Genomic DNA, 18,532 nt, shown 5'->3' with positions numbered 1-18,532 from the left:
TGCAGGGCTCCCGCTAAGAGGCTTGAACAGAGCTTTTCTTAATTAAATTTGAATCAAATTTGATGTAATTAGTTGTGGGGCATTCTGCTTGGTCTATTTTTTGCCTAGTTAGCAGCTGCAGAGTGTTCTCCATAGCTATACAATCTCACTTATGTGACCTGCTCCTTGTTATACTGTCATAGCTTGTGATCAGATGCCAATTGACAAATCCTTCTAGGTTACTAGTTGGGCAACAGCATCCAGCTTTTGATAATTAGAAAAAGATGTGGTGTGGCTTTAGCACTCTTCTGTACATGATTTGCATGAATTTCTTCACTTACAGGATATTCTAGCAGAACATGTTATAATCAGCTGAAGAACGTGTGTTAATGAAAACTGCATCCTAGCATGCAAGTTAGCTCCATCATCATGAACTCTTCAACCACTGTAATTTTTTTTTTTTTTTGCAAGTAACAAAGAAAACAATGAAGATTTAAAATAAATTTCTAGCCTTGATGATGTTATAGGATGTTTAAGTTTTGTGCATATGAATAGTGATTGCTTTATGCCTTTTGTCACTCTCCAGAAAAGACCCATAAACAGTTGTTTTCTTAGAATATCCTAGTGATATGAAGAGAAGAGCAGTCATGGTTCTGCTGGAGGTGAGACTGTCACTTGTGGTTGCGTCACATCACTTCAGGGTCTTTCAGCATTAGTGGATGTCTTCAGTGCAAGTGCAGTACTGTGGCACGGTGCTGAAAACTGTACATTAACTATAGCTGAAGCTGCTGGTTTCCAAGGCATAGAACTGAGACTTTTCTGGAACCAAGGCCTTTTAATTTCTGACAATGAGGTGCTTACACCTGGACCTCAACATAGACATGATGGTTCACCCAAAGCATCCTCTAACCTGATAGGGCAATAGCCAGAAATCTTTTATTTGCTGTTTGACTCTTCCTTCATAAAGCAATGCAGACAGTGGTTACCGTTTGCCTTTGCTGGGAATTTGACACCTGAGGGTCTTTTTGACCTGGAAGTGTCCAAGTTATTGTTCACCTGAGCCTGCCAGTCATAATGATTCATAGGGGCGTTATGTTGTTACTTGTGCTCACTGTGCCCCATTGATAAAGCTGACTTACACCATCAGACTTCTGCCTTCTGCACACAGTAGATCTTTTATAGGCATTAAGTGTTTGTTCATTCACTATGCTGTTGTGTAGACACATGCGTACATGCAAGTTGTGTCAGTTGAGTGGGAATTAAATGTAGAGTGCCTGTACAGGTTAGGAATCCTGTGGGCAGATGTTAGTTTCTCAGCTATGGTGCCCTGATAATTAGTTGGAAGAGCTACTTTCAGTATCCCTATCCCTTCTGTAGAAAGATGGTTTCATGCAATTTTCCCTGTCTTCAAAGAATTAAATGCAGATACTGTGGGAGGATTGAGTTATGATTAAATGGGCTGAAGGGAGGCTAAAAATGTTTGGACATGAAAATGCGTTAAGGCCTAGGTCTGCCTGAAGTTAAACTTCTACTTATGCTACAAAAATACTTCAGGTGTGGGCTAACTTACTGTTGAAACTGCTTTCCTTGAGGTTTGCACAAATGAATTCATAAGAATGCACAAAAGCTTGCTCATCCCACACTCTGAGGTGAAAGCTTCAGTGAAAAGTTGGGATTTTTAACTTCAGCAGGTTCTTACCCCGTGTGACATCAGTGGTGGATGCTCCAAACTCCATTTCCCTGGAAATGGATTTACTTCTAGGTGTTTTTAAAGGTTTCCTCTTGATGATTATCCAGATGGATATGCCAACCAAAATGCAAGACTTAAAGAAAACAGCTGTTTAAAGAAGTTAATGCAAGATTACTTTGGGATGGGAAACATCCATTTTATGCCTTGTCAGTCTTGCCAGTTAAATGCTAACTAAAAATACCATAGGAAATAGGAAGAAATTTTCCTTAAGCAGAAATCTGTTCTGTAACCTCAATTGAAAGTCTGGGATTGTCTTACAATGTATTCATTATAGCTGTTATGTAACTGAATGTATATTTATTCTTTCCCTAGACTGTACATGCCATTTGGCTTGGGGAACAGAACGCGCCATGGGACAACCTCAAAGATATCTCTCCAGACGGGGTCTCTTACTTGGGTGATGCGTCTGCTCTCCTGACTGTCCTCATACCCAAAGGATTTATTTTTCTTTTGGAAATATTTTAAGTTGAAATCTTGTTTCTTACTGGAAACTGTCTACGCTAAAGACTGCACGCATCATGGGTGACATGGCAAACAACTCGGTTGCATATAGCGGCGTAAAAAATGCTGTAAAAGAAGCTAATCATGGAGATTTTGGAGTTACTCTTGCAGAGCTCCGTTCTCTTATGGAACTTCGAGCTACAGATGCACTGCATAAAATACAAGAATGTTATGGAGATGTACACGGCATCTGTACAAAATTGAAAACTTCACCAAATGAAGGTAAGTTGATTTTGGCACTGTCATTGAGGAAACTCCATTTAGGAAAAACCTTAGTCAAGGAAACTGCTTCTTTTTTTCAGTATAACTAAGTTTATAAAAGTATTTCAGTTATCATAATGAAATATTGCTTCTTAGTCCTTTAAGAGTTATTCAATGGTAATAAGTAAGCAAGAGCTTTTCCAATTGGTCTAACTGCATGTGAGATGTTTGGTTAGTGGTGAAGTTGCACTTTGGAATAAAGTTCACTGATGTAGGCATCCGCATATGAAACAGCAATGCAACATAGCGATGTTTAACTCACTGTGGAAGTCTAAGTTTTGTGAGTAGCTCATATGATCTATAGTTCACAACTGAGATCATTCTGTCATAGAACATGAGGTTTTAATAGTCTAATGCAGAGCTTATTAATGCTTCTGTATTGCTACCTAGCTCTTGCATTTCCTAATGCAACAAATTTTGAAACTGGGGACATCTGTTTTCTCTTTCTACTACATTAAATTCCTAATAGCAGGATGTAGTTTTTAAATCTGTAATATTTCTGCAGATTTCATTTGATCTATACAAAGCAACTATCAATACAACTTTAGACACTAAAGGTACCGTCACTATTAGCAGAAGGTTTGCAAAGTGATCACACAATCTGATTCTCTAGAAATAAACTTCTTTAAATGAGTCTTTGCTATGTTGGACTTGATGGCGTTCTGTGAAGTGTGGCTGCCCGATGCTTTTACTCTCTAGAGTTATTACTCCAAGATTGTCTGTACAAATATAAAAAAGCAAATATCAAGTCTCCTTCCTGAGAGCTTCTCAGAAGTTAACCTTAAGATCCAGCCCTCTTTTACTGCCGTCTTCCAATGTAAATGAAATTTATTAGCTTTAATTTGTGAAAGAAAGATGAAAGTCATATAGATTAAGATATGTAAATGGTAGTATCCTGTAGAAATATTTTTACATACATTTATACAGTAGGAGGAGTTACATTTATACAGTCCTAAAATTACATTCGGCCCTTTGAAGGCAACCGCGAGGTTGATGTGGCCCCCGGTGAAAGTGAGTTTGCTCACTGCCATACAGTATCTCTGGGTACATCTGTATTTAGCGTGTTTTGACTTGATCATCTTTTGAAGACAGACTCCTGATTTCTAGACACCTGAAATTATTTCAGTACATGAGCTGGGTTTCTCTTATCGAACTGAAGTAACCGGCTCTCATGCCTGACCTTTCAGGGAATGGGTGTAGACTAGTATTTGGCTGAAACATCAGGACTGCAAACTTCTTCTTTGGAATTGCAAAGTAGTGCCTGTGTGTGAAGCACTACTGTGTACAAGCGGAGTAGCACCTCTTAAGAAGGCAGGAGCAGCAGTCTCTTGTTACCCTGTTAACCTGTTGCATAGTGCTGAAAGACAGTTTTCTTTCTCAGTGAAAAGGGCTGTAGCTTTTTACAGTTGGGAACTGAACTGAAGGCTGTTTATTTTTGTAGTATTATGCTGTAATCTGCAAGGTTTAAGGCCCATTCTTACTGCAGGCTAGGTGGGCATATGACTGTAGATGGCCAGATAGCACTAAGCACCAAATACCTGGTGTGCTGCAGGGTTTACTTTGTGTCCCTTAATGTAACAAGCAGGTTAACGCATGGGAATTTTGAGTGTCAGCGTGCTATAACTAGAAAGGGTTAGATGCCCTTTCCTGCAGATTGATTCTGCTGTACTGAGGACTGCGTGATCAGGGCCTTTTCCTTTGAAAAGGGTTTGACATTTAGATGTGCTGTCCTGCAATTATTTAAATACAATCGCTAGCCTGATAAAAGGGCGCCATCTTTTTTTGAAGTGTGAGAGCAGCTCATAAACACAGCAAGGTCTCAACAGTCGAATGTGATAATTAGTTTAGAAAAGGTTAAGTAAGATGAGTTAGAGCAGTGTCCTCTATAAAGGTGTCATTTTGCCTATAAATCACTACATGAACCTTTAGAGAACCAGGCTACTTGTCAAGTAAGCTGCTATAAATTTGTCACAGGTAACACTTGTAAAAGTAGAACTAGGTCTTCTTTTGTCAAATTTAAGTTGTAAGTACAGAAATTGAGACATTTCTTGTGAAGAAAATCTAGGCAAGATGTATGCAGAAAGCTGCTCTGTTTACACTAGTTCTAACTCTTTAAAATTTTGACTGAACACCTACAAGGCCCTATGACAATTCTCTATATTCAGAGGCTTTCTCTGTGATATGAAGTATACTGACATGCATAATTACCAGTGGCTTCACAGCAAAAGTACAGGTAGTTCAGAAATACTACATAGTGAATGAGTTCAGCTTATATAACTTCTTGGAGTTGTTGACAATATTAGGCAATGTCTATTTTCAGGCAAACTGTGGATCAGGTCTACCTGATTTGAAATGAGAAATGGGAACTATCCTTTACCAGTATTAAAAAACAAAACAAAACAAACTAAGCAGACTTTACTGCTTAGTATTTAATGTTTATTATGTCTATGTACACATGTACAAATGTGAATAAACAAATGTTTGACATATCTGTAATAGCAAAAGTCCTTCTAATTTGGAGAGAGGGACCAGGACCACGATCTGTACTTCCACAGGTCTACATAATTTTGATTGTCTAGTAGTCTCTACTTTCTAATAAAATTTGATATGAAGCTTTAACTATTCCCTTGCCTAATATTTTTCAAACTTAACCCCAAATAACATAAACTATCCTAGTTAAGATCCATAAAGAACAATACACTGGCATTAGTTTCAACCTCAGGACTGTAGATTGTGAACTATGAAATAGCAAGCCAGGTGGTAAATGTAGCAAGCTCAGTGATGATGTATTATGGCAGATACTAAAAACACAAATGCTTTTTGTCTTTGCAAGGCTTATTTACTAATCTTCATTAAGTGGTTCTGATAATAGCTTGATTTTTTTATAGCCTTGTTGGAAAGCACTTTTCATTCTTCAAAGACCATTGCTGTACACTTCTGATGTTCTGCACACTGGTACCCTGAGAAGGGAAGAGCAAAGTGGTGCCACTGACATTATATAAATAATCTTCCAAACTCTGTCATGATAAAACGATGAGAGAAATGGTATCTGTTGTAAAATAGCTAGGCGTTCCAGACTTTTGCAATGGCCAAGCTGTCCTGAGTTTCTCTAGTTCTTCTCATATAGCTTGATTTTCAGAATGATCTTGCAGTGCTCTTTGAGAGTGAAAGTAAGTAAAGCTTGTTATGGCTAACCAGTAAAATTGCTCCTTTGCATTAAACCTCCAAAGCCGTGAATTCCAGGTGGATCTAAGAGTGTTAGAATAAATCTATTATATATGCTAAGAGTATGTTTAATTTATTTCGCTCTTGGAAAGATCTGCATATAATATTTTCCTTTTCGGCTAATTGATTCTGTAGCAGTTGGTAGCATTTAAAACTGAGCTTTGCAGTTCAGTAGTCCTTACAAAGCATCTTGAAATATCATGGGATGGTTCTAGGAAATGTCTGTTAGTTGTGTTAAATACCCCACTAAATACGAAAGCTAGTTGCAGTGGTTGCTGTTCTTATCGATCACCTAGCATGTTTGCAGTGCCTTGATATCACTAAGCAGTTGGGTTAACTGATAAAAAAATCTGCTACTAGGAAAACTGTTGTCTTTAGGCAGGCACTTATCATAACCTTGGGGACAAAATGGTTTAAGTATCCAGACCTTTGCTCTGAACACAGCCGGACATTTGACATTTTTGCCTCGAAAAAATGAGCTGGCAGCTTAAATTCTGAATGGTGGGTTAGGCAGCTGGAATCTGTTGAAGGAGTAAACTTACAGAAGACCTTGAGGGCATGACCTTGCACTGAATATACTTGGTATTCCTTTATTTTTAAGGACTTGGTTAACTCTATAAGTGCACTTGTCCTAGTGAAGGCCTCTCAGTCTTGCCTGCTAGTGTCCCTTAAGGATGGTACAAGAGTTGAGACAGAGGACTCTGAAAGACCTATGTCATATAAGAAAGAAGAGAGGAGCAAAGCTGAGGTGACAGACCCTGCACAGTGCTAAATACAGACTCTCTCTATGAGAGAGGAGATAGAAAGTAAAGCTTCAGAAGAACAAACAACTGCTGTGCAGGCAAAAGCAGCATCATTAAGTGATTGCCTTCCTCCACATGACACCTGGAGAATGTCACCGTCTTTTTATAGTATTTTATTTAATAATTAAATAATATACAAATACAATATTTATAGTATTTTATATTATTTTAAAAATATTTCATTATAAATACTACATGTATAAATGTAGGATCCTAGAATGTTATCTCTGAATACAGAATCCCTACAGTGATAACCAGAGCTGGCTTCACAGGCGCTGGTCTTGCTAAAGCTGCATGATGCTATTCAGTCTCGATAGTAGTGACTCTGCTCATGATCTTGTCTTGTAAACTTGTTTACTTTGTACAAAGGTATGTCAGTCACTGTTATTCTGTTCATATGTCATATTAAGTGCAATTAGGTAGACCATCAGCTTACTTTATATTACAGAGTCACAGAATGGTTGGGGTTGGATGGGACAACATCTGAATGATAAAATATAGCTTGTTTTCTACAGTAACTGATTTAAGGATAATACTTACGTAATTATATTTGACATGGCTTTTCAGTATTGTTACTGAAACATGGAGTGGGACTTGACTCCATGAATGAGAAGCTTCAGTTGCTTCTAATGTTAGGGTGAAATGCAAATAAGTGTCACTAATTTTGTCTTATTATTAAATAGGTTTAAGCGGAAATCCAGCAGATATAGAAAGGAGAGAAGCAGTTTTTGGGAAGAACTTTATACCTCCTAAAAAGCCAAAAACATTTCTTCAGTTAGTATGGGAAGCACTACAGGACGTTACACTAATTATATTAGAAATTGCAGCTGTAGTATCCTTGGGCCTTTCTTTTTACCAGCCTCCAGGAGGAAATGAATCATGTAAGTAAACTTTTTATGAACTATGTATCTACCTGTATTATACTACTGACTTTTCCTGGTACAACATGCCTATACTGTAAATCTGATGGGAGACAGTAAGTCAGTGGAAAAGCAGCTTATTGTTTGTTATTGAGAGAACATGACTAAAACTCTAGCTTGCCTTAAAAGGACAAAATGAGATTTTCCCTGGTCATGGCCTGCTATGACACTGACCAAAATAATGCCAAAGGTCAAGTGCAAGAAGTGGGAACAAGGACTTGTCTTAGATCCAGTCATGTTTATTTGCAAGTGGTTTTTTTCAGCTCTGCTTCAAATATTTATGCATTTCAGAATTTGCGATCATGTGCTTTCTTTGGGGAGCCAGCAAGTCTTTTACTTGATTTTGAATATGACACTGGTAACTTTCCAATTTAAGAAATGAAGCTATATTTATACTTCTAAATGGAAGATGAAGCGATCTGGCCTTAATTGAACTCAATTTTTGCAGTCATAACTGGCTTGTTAAGATAAAGTGGGAAATGTTGAGAAAACAGAAGGTGGTTAAATAATTGTCTAGTCTGGCATTTTTTATGTTATCATTTGACAAGATAATAAGGACAAGTAACTTTCTATATCAACTTCTTTTGTGTTCAGATAAGCAGAGATGTAAATTTTAGGTGGTTTAACTTCCTTGAGATGCTCTAGCTTTCAGGTTCTTTAGCTTCTAAATCTAAACTTGCAAAGAAGGCTAGCATGGAAAATGTTTAGCAACTAGTAGTAGTTTCTTCGGTTTGACAAAACTTTTCTGTTGTTGTCGAAATAACTATCTGCATGAACTTTCTTAAATCTAAAACCTGTTTTCTACAGTATGTGGATCAGTAAATGTTGGTGAAGAAGAGGAGGAATCTGAAGCAGGTTGGATTGAAGGAGCAGCAATCCTCCTATCTGTAGTTTGTGTGGTGTTAGTAACAGCTTTCAATGACTGGAGTAAAGAGAAACAATTTCGGGGATTGCAGAGCCGTATTGAACAAGAACAGAAATTCACAGTCATCAGAGGTGGCCAAGTCATCCAAATACCAGTAGCTGACATAATTGTTGGAGATATTGCACAAGTGAAATATGGTAAACATATTTTTAAAGTTGAACTTTCTTTTATTTTTGAAAAAGGAACTGCAGTCAACATACCCAGTGATCTCTCGTAGGTGATCTTTTACCGGCTGATGGTGTACTCATTCAAGGAAATGACCTCAAAATTGATGAAAGCTCACTGACTGGAGAATCTGATCATGTTAAGAAGTCTCTGGACAGAGATCCCATGCTGCTGTCAGGTGTGTAACTTTTGACAGTTCTTGAAGAAAGTGGTTTGCTTGTGGGGATAAACTGGTTATTTAAAATTCTGAGGTTAAAATCTGTCAAACTGGACCTGAGCTAGGCTGACTCCTAAAAATATCCAAAACCAATGTAACTAGTATAAAACTTCATCAAAGTGAGCAGACTTTTAAAACTGACAACATTTTATGTAGTTGCTTATGGTTTTATTTTCCCGGTAGTTTTGGCACTGGAAGCTCCAGGGGAAAACAGTGGTATCTAAACAAATCTTACAGTTTCATCAATGTGAAGTCTGAGAACTCATTTCCTTTGTGCTCTGCCATGTAACTGTGTAAGTCTCAGTGGAAAACCTGATTCAATCTTTCAGGTACACATGTGATGGAAGGCTCTGGAAGAATGGTAGTCACTGCTGTAGGTGTGAACTCTCAGACTGGAATCATCTTTACCTTGCTTGGGGCTGGAGGAGACGAAGAGGAGAAGGAGAAAGAAAAAGAGAAGAAGGACAAGAAAAGTAGGCACAATATTCTTAAATCACTGGGCAGGGGGGGGGGGTGAACTCCTGAATGTTACTGAAGAAAAATATGTTCTAGTCATCTGAAGCCAGAAACCTTTTTTATAAACCTCATACTTTCAGTAAGTTTCACGGAAAACAAAACAAAACAAAACCTCAGGTCCAGTTACCTGAGAGTACACCACTACTACTGACTCTTGTCACATGGATTTTTAATTAAACTTCAGATCTCATTGATCGATTAGAGGTTGGAAAGTTTATAACTCCTAACCAGCCATACCATGTATAAATTGTTAAAGCGCCATCCTGTGTAACTTCAAAATACATTCATGTCTAATAGCAAACAGGTTATTACCAGTAGCTCAACCTGATAAGTATCTAGTTCTGCTTTTGACAGACAGAAAATGTCCCGTATAGGAAGCTTTTCTATGACACTTGAAGGGGAAAAGCTTGTATCATTGGTACTGCTGAGTTTGTGGATATCCTAAACATATGTAAGACTTGATTTGATAAAGGTGAGCAGGCAGCTTCTTCAGAGAGAGACACAAGACAAATCCCTACTGGCGCTTTTCTGTAAACTTCTTTTAGAGGGATAAGGGGCTTGTAACCCAAAGCATTTTGGAGTGCTTCTGCAAAGTGTGAAATGAGCTGTCTTCCTTCTTTTGAAGGACTTGCTCAGTAGCTAGAATTATAAGGTCACTCATCTAAGCCTTTATCCTGAGAATCAAAGCTAAGGAATATTAACCAGTCATGTTTTGATACTAGCTCTCACAAGGCATGTCAGCACTGAGCTTCACCAAAGCAAAAATTTTTATAGAAACTGTTGTCAAGTCGACTGCATGGGATTGAGTGTGAGGATTCTTGGCAGAAAAATGTAATTTTCTGTCAGAGGAATATGAAACAGTAGTGGAAAGCTGTAAATGGAAAGCCATACAGAAATGTGTTTAGGAATCCTGGTGCCTTCAAACTAAAGAGGCAATTGTTGAAAAGTGTGCTTTGTGCGGCAACTAGGATTGAACTGTACTTGTTGTCTGCTTGTCCTAATCCACAAATACTTAGAGTTCTGACCTTTCTTGAAACTTAAATTAGTAGTTTCCTCAGAAGTAAGTTACAAGAATTGTTACAAGAATTGAAAGTTCAAAATTAGTTTCAAGCTCAAATGTGGTAACAAAGAGTAAAAGTTGACCTGCAACACTTACAGGGATTAGTGTGAAACAGTGTCCATCCTTTGCTCTTTCTGTTACAGAGGAAGGATAACGAAGCAAGCAACAGCACCAGCTGCTATAGGAGATACAGAGAAGATTATAGCTTTTGTTAATATTCTGCCAGTGTGTATTATTCTATAAGCAGAAGTCTTTTTGACAAGTCGTATTTTGCTATATCCTAGGGCATGAACGCCTGTGGGTTATTTGTCTTCCAAGACAGACAGCTTCCTCTTTCCTTTAAGTTAGGTGCCTGATAAGATTCTCCTTGGTAAAACTCAGGTTAAACTAAATTAGCTTCTCTGTGACTGTTAAGAAGATTAAAGTGGCTATTTTTAGTTGGCTGTGGATGGCTTCGTTCAGGCTGACAGCAAATGTATGTGCAAGGAGTTAGAAGTAACTGAAGTGTAGAACTTAGCTCTCGTAAGAGGGAAAGAAATACTAAATTAGGAGACAATGATGAGTTCTTAAGAAGTCTGAAGTGGCATCTTCTGGAGAAGGTGAACATGTTGGGGTTTTTTTTCGTTCCTCAGATGTATTGAGGATGCCTGGAGGGGGAAATCCTGTGCGTAGAAGTCAGACTGTGTCTACAGTAATAAGGCAGTGGAGGTATTAAATGTCGTGCCAGACAGGCTGCTTCACAATTTGATTTTCTTCTACTTGAGTACTCTCATACACTTCAGTCTGCTTAAACTAAGGCTGAATATTTAACAAATTACCAGTGAGACTGAAAAATTCTGGGTTTTGTTCTAAGTCCATCAATTTTGTGCTTTCATTTCAGGTTATTGCAAATAGTAACCATAACCCTTGCTTTTTCTATTTAGGAGAAAAGTTTGTCACTTCTCAAGGTAGTATCTAAACCTTTTTACTCAAAAATCCAAATAAAAATAGGTAGGGTGACCCCCTGGCCCCAGTAAGCTGCATGTGATGGTCTTGTAGTTACCTTTGATGTTTCACTCATTAATTTCTTTCATTATTTCACTGTCCTTCTTTATGATCTCTTGTTGAACTCAATTTCTGAACAGAGGTAGGAGCTGTATTTTGTTATGAACTTGAACTATTCTCTTAGCGGTGTTATACTGGTATGTTGCCAACAGATTATGTTCATGCTTGCGTAAATAGGGTTAGCATAGATCCAGTAATCCAGTGATGTACATCCATTAAGCTTTGGTGTGGATTTATAAATATTTTATACTACAGTAGCTTCTGCAATGTTGTACAAAAGCAATAATTCTGGAAGTGAGATCCTACAGTTTGTTTACAGTAGCAGTCAGATATAGTTGCCAAGGGCCGGAAGAAGAGAGAGCAAGACTGAGGCCACTAGAATCACTTTAATGTCACCAATTTCTTTCCTTAAGAAAATATTTAAGCAAGCCTTTTAAAAGCTTTCCTCACAAGTAATACATGTCTGTATCAGTAATTTGTGCAAACGTAATTATGGTAGCACAACACTGCAGCAATCTTGTATGGGAAAAGTAAAGTCCAAAAGACTGACACGAGCTGTTTCTGAGAGCTGACTTATGCTTTTCAAGCCTCAGTTATGTCAGCCCTCTGTCTTCAGTTTGTTCTACACTGTCTTTTAAAGATGCAGTTCCTTGTTTCAGCATATGGTAATGTAAGAGCTGAAATGAACTCTGCACAGCAAATTTAAAACACAACTTGTTTCCCTCTCTGACAGGTAAAAAGCAAGATGGAGCTGTTGAAAACCGAAACAAAGGTAAATGCAGGTTCTCTGATCCTTTCTTGTAAGGTCCTTTTTTTCTGGGAGTGTATGTAATGAATGCATACTTTCCTATGAAAAAGCATATTGAATACTTAGATCCAAAGTGCTTATGCTAAACATGGCATAAGTGAATCTGCCCAAAACAAATGTTTAAATGAACTTGGTAGTCTCAACATAGCTAGTAAACTTCACCAATGACTTTCAAGCTGTCTTGTTGAGGTGAGTTGCTTGGCTGGCTGTCAGATGCCCACCCAGCTGCTTGATCACTCCCTCTCCTCAGCAAGATGGGGCAGAAAATAGGAGGAGAAGCTTGTGGGTTCTTCACAGGCAGAACAGACTCAATGTGCAGAAGATTAATTTATTGCCAAATAAAATGGAGTGGGATGGTGAGAAACAAAATTAACTAAAAACATCTTCCCCCCATTTACCCCTTCCAGGCTTAACTTCACTCCCAACTGCTCTATTTTCTCCCTCCGAGGAGTGCAGGGGGAGGGGAAACAGGGGTTTTGGTCAGTTTGTGACACTTGTCTATGCTGTTCCTTCATCCTCATGCTCTTTAGTGTTCCATCATGAGGTCCCGCCCATGGGATACAGTCTTTCATTAACTTTTCCAATGTGAGCCTGTCCCGCATGGTACAGCCCTTCAGGAACAGATTGCACAAGTGTGGGTCTCCCACATGGGCCACAGCTCCTGCCAGGAGCCTGCTCTGGCACAGGCCATTGACAGGCTGCAGCTTCCTTTAGGGCACATCTGACTGCTGTGGCATGGAGTCCTCTGTGGGCTGCAGTGTGGATCTCTGCTCCTCTGTGGTTCCCAGTGGGCTGCAGGGGGACAGCCTGACCCACCATGGTCTTATCCACAGGCTGCAGCTCCCCTGCTCCCAGAACCTGGGCACCTACACCCAATACACTTGTTTTAACATTCACATGTAGTGTGGCATCTCTGGACACAAGGTACCACACAGTACTATTGTTTAGCGGCACCTCGTGTTGTGAAGCTTTTTAAGTATCATTGTTTTGTGGGACTCCTCAATGGCTAAATTTTATTTTATCTTCTAGCTAAAGCTCAGGATGGTGCAGCCATGGAAATGCAGCCACTGAAGAGTGAGGATGGTGGGGATGGAGATGAGAAAGACAAGAAGAGAGCAAACTTGCCAAAGAAAGAAAAGTCGGTTCTTCAAGGGAAACTCACCAAGCTCGCAGTTCAGATTGGCAAAGCAGGTATGATGTACCAGTACCTTCCTTATGTTGATGTCTTACATTTGAATAAAGTTGGAATACGCATAGTTTGTGAGGGGATAGCTTAAGTAGTTAGCCTTGAGTGGTTTGATTAGTTTAAGTGCCAAATTCCAATGCATGCAAGTATGCCATCGTCCCAAGCATGCTGATGACTTCTCAGATTGTCATGTGGATGACTTTTATTTTTCCTTGATATGAATATATTCAGACTTTAGAGTGTCAGCTCCCGGGAGAGAAAATTCCAGCTTCATAACGTTGGACAAGTGTTACAAAAGATGTTTTAGATAAGGTATGGCATTTAGTGATGTACCTAAAGAACTATGAATTTAATGAAGTCTGAAAGATGTGGTAGGGTCAACCAGGTTATCTCTGGTACTTCCAGAGGCTTAGGAGTTTCCACTTAATATATGCCTTGCTGATGCATAACATTATTATTGACTTTCTACTATCCTTTAGCTTCTGTTACTCTTCTCTCAGCTAGGATTCAGCTGTCTTGTGAAAACATTTGATAAACTGTTACTTCTTGAAAGTGGATTAAAACAACAGTGAAGTTCAGTGTAAATTTTTGGGTATATTTTCTAGTATATAGAGCTTTAATTCAAGTATCTCAGGATTTATTTAGGTCCATGTAAAACTGTTGAAATATTTAGGCTAGAAGGAACTTCTAGAAGTCCTGTAGCCCAGCCCACAGCTCAAAAGCGGCCAACTTCATAAGTGTCGAGGGTTAAGATTGCGGGGTGACAATAAAACCCTGGCAGATGTATTGTTAACCCCCTCTCCCCCCGACACACTTCCCCCTCCCTCTCCCCCCTTTTCACTAAGGAGAGGCGATTGGGAGGAAAAGAAGCACAGAGTGAAGAGAGTTAGAAAAAATTAAAGATGTTTTACTAATGCTACTAATAAGAATAGAGAAAATAATACAAAATATACAAAACCAATCTTGAAAGTCTCAGCAACTGCAGAGCCGGCAACCAAAGTCCTGGATTAGACTCTGCAGCCAACCGGAGCTGGATTCAGTCTCTCACTAGGCCTCAGTTCGCAGGGACGACTAGCAAGGTCCTCTTCTAATGTCAGCCATAAGCAGCAGGGAAAAGGGCAAAAGGGAAAACCAACGAGATCCTCGTGATCTCCCACTTTTATATGAAGTATTCACGTGAATGGAATGTTATACACAGTTGGTCAGTTTCTTGGTCTCTTTCTTCTCGTCGCCCCTCTCGCGAGATGTCCATCCGTGCTTATCAATAAGTTTGCATTCCATTGCTAGGTTTACCAAAACATGTGTCTGGTTCTCCAGGAAAATGCAGTTAATATGAAGGCTTTAGCTGACAGGAAAAATTCACTGAAAGAGAAACTTGTTTTTTAACAAAACCAGGACAATAAGACAGTTATGGTGTTAAGGACAATGCAGTTAAACTTTTAGCTTTAGCACTCCATAGTTATGTATAGCAATGTTAAGTTTTCAGAGAAATTTGTACTAACATATGTTGAATAAAGCTTCCATGATATGTGAAATATTGTTATTATCCAGCAGTTCTTTTACATCTTTCATAAGTAAGAGCTCTTGTTTTCCTTTATGCACCTTTTGACCTGCTGTAATTCCCCACATGCCCTTAATTGCTCATCTGCTTCATATATGTGTTTTTCTGTCCTGTTGCTTTGGGACAGTGTACATGCTGAAGCTTTTTTCTGTAAAGAGCTGACACTTCAGTGACTTCTGTTCCTTTACTCCAGGCAGCTCCATTTACCTTCACTGTTTTAATGTAGTGCCTTAACTGTGCTGCTCGGCTTGCTAACAAGAGTTCTGATTTTTCTTCCCAGTTACTCCCAGTTCACTGGACACTGAGTTTAGCTGCCGTATTTAATCCCACCTTCAGCAGGAAGCAGGGTACAGACTGTCAGCAGCTTTCTCTACTGAATAAATCAGCAGTACAGTCACTGAAGGCCTGCTGAATTATTTTGGTTCTTATTCTGCTTAGCCAATTGACTTTACGTATTGGTCTTTGCTCTTCATAATTAGATCTACACTTTTCAATTAAATGGGAGGGAAAAAAAAAATTTAGAAGTTTCTAGGTGAAATACATGAGGAAATACTTGCATTGGAAGTTGGAACACCTTTGAGCATAACCCAAATGTTTCCTGACTTGCTTGTTTAAAATCTTAATTATAAATTAACTTCTATAAAGGGAGAAGTCTTTTCACTTGGCTTATCCACAGTCTGTATTGCCACACATTTGAGATAATTTCTGAAATCTGTTTGTTCTCTTTTTCACAAGGTTTGTTGATGTCTGCAATCACAGTCATTATCCTTGTGTTATATTTTGTAATTGATACCTTTTGGGTTCAGAAGAGACCTTGGCTTGCTGAATGTACACCGATTTATATTCAGTATTTTGTGAAGTTCTTCATTATTGGAGTTACAGTCTTGGTGGTGGCAGTACCAGAAGGTCTTCCACTTGCAGTCACTATATCTCTGGCTTACTCTGTTAAGGTAAGTGGACAGATGCGGAACAGATTTTAAAGGTAGGCGGGTGTATTCATCAGGTGTAAAATCTCAGTTTTTAGGATATGCTGCATCACATAGATGTAACAGACTGGGGAGAAGCATTTCTTGTTTCCCTGAACTGCACAAGAAATCTGCTGCAGAATTTTTCTTAACTGATGAATACACACTAGCATGAACAGTGAGCAGTGACAGTCTGTTGTCACCAAGTAAAGATGAATGGGTTTAGCTCATAATGTTGTAGCATTTACTTATAATAAATAGATATGTTAGATTTTTTTAAATAACAAACTCTTCCATAAACCTGAACTTCTACCTAACTGAAGTGTTAAGCAACTACTACCTTTTGTAGGTAGGTTTCCAGACAGGTTCTTCTTGAGGACTGAATGTAGAACATGTAGCTTTCTATTTATTATACAGCATGTTTTTCGACTCATGCTTTATATTCTCTTAATTTCTTATTGCTTCACAATGCTGGGCCTGGTTATATATCTGAAAATCTAACTGTAAAGACAATAGATATTTAGGCTGTGTTCTAAAACTTAGTAACTTACAGCACTAACTAGTAGTGGCCTTAGTATTGTATCATTTGAAGTTACTCTGCCTCTTTAAAGTTAAAATACTATCCAAGCCTGTTAAATAAAGAATTTAAAGTGATATTTTGACGTATGAAACTTGTGTAGTACTCACTGTCTTAGTTCAAATATTACGGTTCATGTTTTATTTGATTCTAAGTCTGACTCTAGCATCTTTGAAATATATATCATCTGATGTTTGGGTGAGTCTGTCGCATAGTTTACTTCATCTTTCTTGTAAGCAGAAAGACTTTTTTAGTGTTGTATCAAGTAAAGCTCAATCTGTACCTCTCCTGTTTCTAAATATCATAAACTATTTGCTTATAACAGTCTGAACAGCATCAGTGTGACATGCATATACAGGAGGTTAAGACTGTATTTATGAACCTTGTTCAAAATTAAGTTTACTGTGACATAATATACTTAAAAGAATTCCTGCAGAATGTGGCAACTACAAATTCCTCCTCTGTAAGTTGCCAGATAACTTAGTCTGAGTGTCTTCTGAAACTGATGTGTAAGACAGGACACCCTAAATGTGAAATTCTGAAATGTGAAGTAATGGTCATGGATAGCTGTTGACTGCTTTTACTTTTGTAGAAAATGATGAAAGATAATAACTTGGTGAGACATCTGGATGCATGTGAAACAATGGGCAATGCAACAGCTATTTGCTCAGATAAAACGGGAACATTGACCATGAACAGAATGACTGTGGTCCAAGCCTACATCAATGAAAAACATTATAAAAAAATTCCAGAACCAGAAGCTATTCCGGAGAAAACTATGGCTTACCTTGTGACAGGAATTTCTGTTAATTGTGCTTATACTTCCAAAATACTGGTAAGTGGATTTCTTCATTCTAATCAAGGTAACTAAACAACTTCTGCAAAAGATGCAAATCGTCTGGTGGCCACATGGTAGGCAGTTAAGTGTAAGTTTGTGGCAAAATGCAGTGTAAGGTATTCCGTACCTGCAGTAAATTGTTCAACTGTTCAATTGAGACTAAAATTCAAAAATAGCTTATTTCAGTTAGAACTGATAATACAAGTTTTGAACTGATAATTCAAAGACACAATCTCAGGAAGATAACTTCCTTTAAGTTCACAATTGTGCCTAAATTTGTTTTTGTAAGTGGGGATGTTTACCTTACTTGAATAGCATGTTGGCTCAATTTGAGTACTACTTCAAAGTAAATATGTAAAAGCTTGGTTGGACTCGCTGCTGGATGTCCATGTCTCTTCTACTCAGACCTAGACATCTGAAACTGCACATTAAAGTGAACATTTTGAAAGTGTGAGTATTTAGTAGAGCCAAACCCAAGATCTTGCAGCTCTGAGTAACAAGAATGGATCACTGACTTAAAATCAATATAGTTCAGGTCTAGCTGCTTGAGGCATCTCAGGCTGAGAAATTGCTTCTGCCTTTTTTGCTACAAAATATTTTGCAATGTTATAGCTATATAACCTCAGAAATATCTTGAAATATTGTACTTATAGCACTACTATGTGCATATTCTGCATTGCTGACATAAGAAACTTGTTCTGCTATTAACAGGTTGGAAACTTGTTTCTGAACTCTTCAGATAAATAGGCCATGGCCTGGAAAACGGAACTTGTAGTGAGACTTAAGAAGATTAAAGACTTAGCTTGTTCAGTAGAAGGCTAGCAGGTGATGTGATTGTAGTCTAAGTCATTGAGGAAGAGTTATTACAGAAGAGGATACTTTAATTTTGCAGAAATCGTGCAATTTAGCTTGCTTAAATCAGTTTAAGTAAACTTATCTGCACTTCCAAAATGCAAAATAATTATTCAGAGACTACACTCAATTGATTAGGTAGAAATTTCAAGCAATGGAAAATGTGTTTTTAGAAATGTCATGCGGGGATTCGATACAAACTTAATGGGTGATATTTGGGTCTGAGAAAGGGACTGAAAGATCCTGAACAGGTACAGAAGAAGTCACTTACAAAAGCCAGCAGTATGACTTTGGCTCGTGGCTCACAGGAATTTGTAGACTTAACATTGCAAAAGTAAAAATCCCCTTCTCTGAGCTAAGCTTGCTCTTAGCTTCCTTG

At 38.3% G+C, this 18,532-nt stretch overlaps 1 protein-coding gene across 9 annotated transcripts in view; it reads left to right on the top strand.

The window, feature by feature from the left end:
• ATP2B1 (ATPase plasma membrane Ca2+ transporting 1) overlaps positions 1 to 18,532 on the top strand; it is a 65,642-nt gene that overhangs the window by 29,480 nt on the left and 17,630 nt on the right. For 8 of the 9 annotated variants that reach the window (XM_065042306.1, XM_065042341.1, XM_065042332.1 and 5 more), the window contains exons 2-10: positions 2,042 to 2,452; positions 7,203 to 7,400; positions 8,247 to 8,501; positions 8,582 to 8,707; positions 9,076 to 9,219; positions 12,100 to 12,138; positions 13,204 to 13,365; positions 15,657 to 15,871; positions 17,056 to 17,298. In XM_065042306.1, coding sequence (XP_064898378.1) covers positions 2,248 to 2,452; positions 7,203 to 7,400; positions 8,247 to 8,501; positions 8,582 to 8,707; positions 9,076 to 9,219; positions 12,100 to 12,138; positions 13,204 to 13,365; positions 15,657 to 15,871; positions 17,056 to 17,298 — 1,587 coding nt within the window. In that variant the 5' untranslated portion in view covers positions 2,042 to 2,247. Of the gene's footprint in view, positions 1 to 323; positions 427 to 2,041; positions 2,453 to 7,202; positions 7,401 to 8,246; positions 8,502 to 8,581; positions 8,708 to 9,075; positions 9,220 to 12,099; positions 12,139 to 13,203; positions 13,366 to 15,656; positions 15,872 to 17,055; positions 17,299 to 18,532 lie in introns of those variants that run through there. The other variant, XM_065042316.1, reaches the window with a different exon arrangement.

Source organism: Columba livia, chromosome 1 (genome assembly GCF_036013475.1).
Source record: "Columba livia isolate bColLiv1 breed racing homer chromosome 1, bColLiv1.pat.W.v2, whole genome shotgun sequence".
NCBI classification, from domain to species: domain Eukaryota; kingdom Metazoa; phylum Chordata; class Aves; order Columbiformes; family Columbidae; genus Columba; species Columba livia.
Note: the sequence above shows the minus strand (reverse complement) of the source record. Positions and strands in the feature narration are given on the sequence as shown.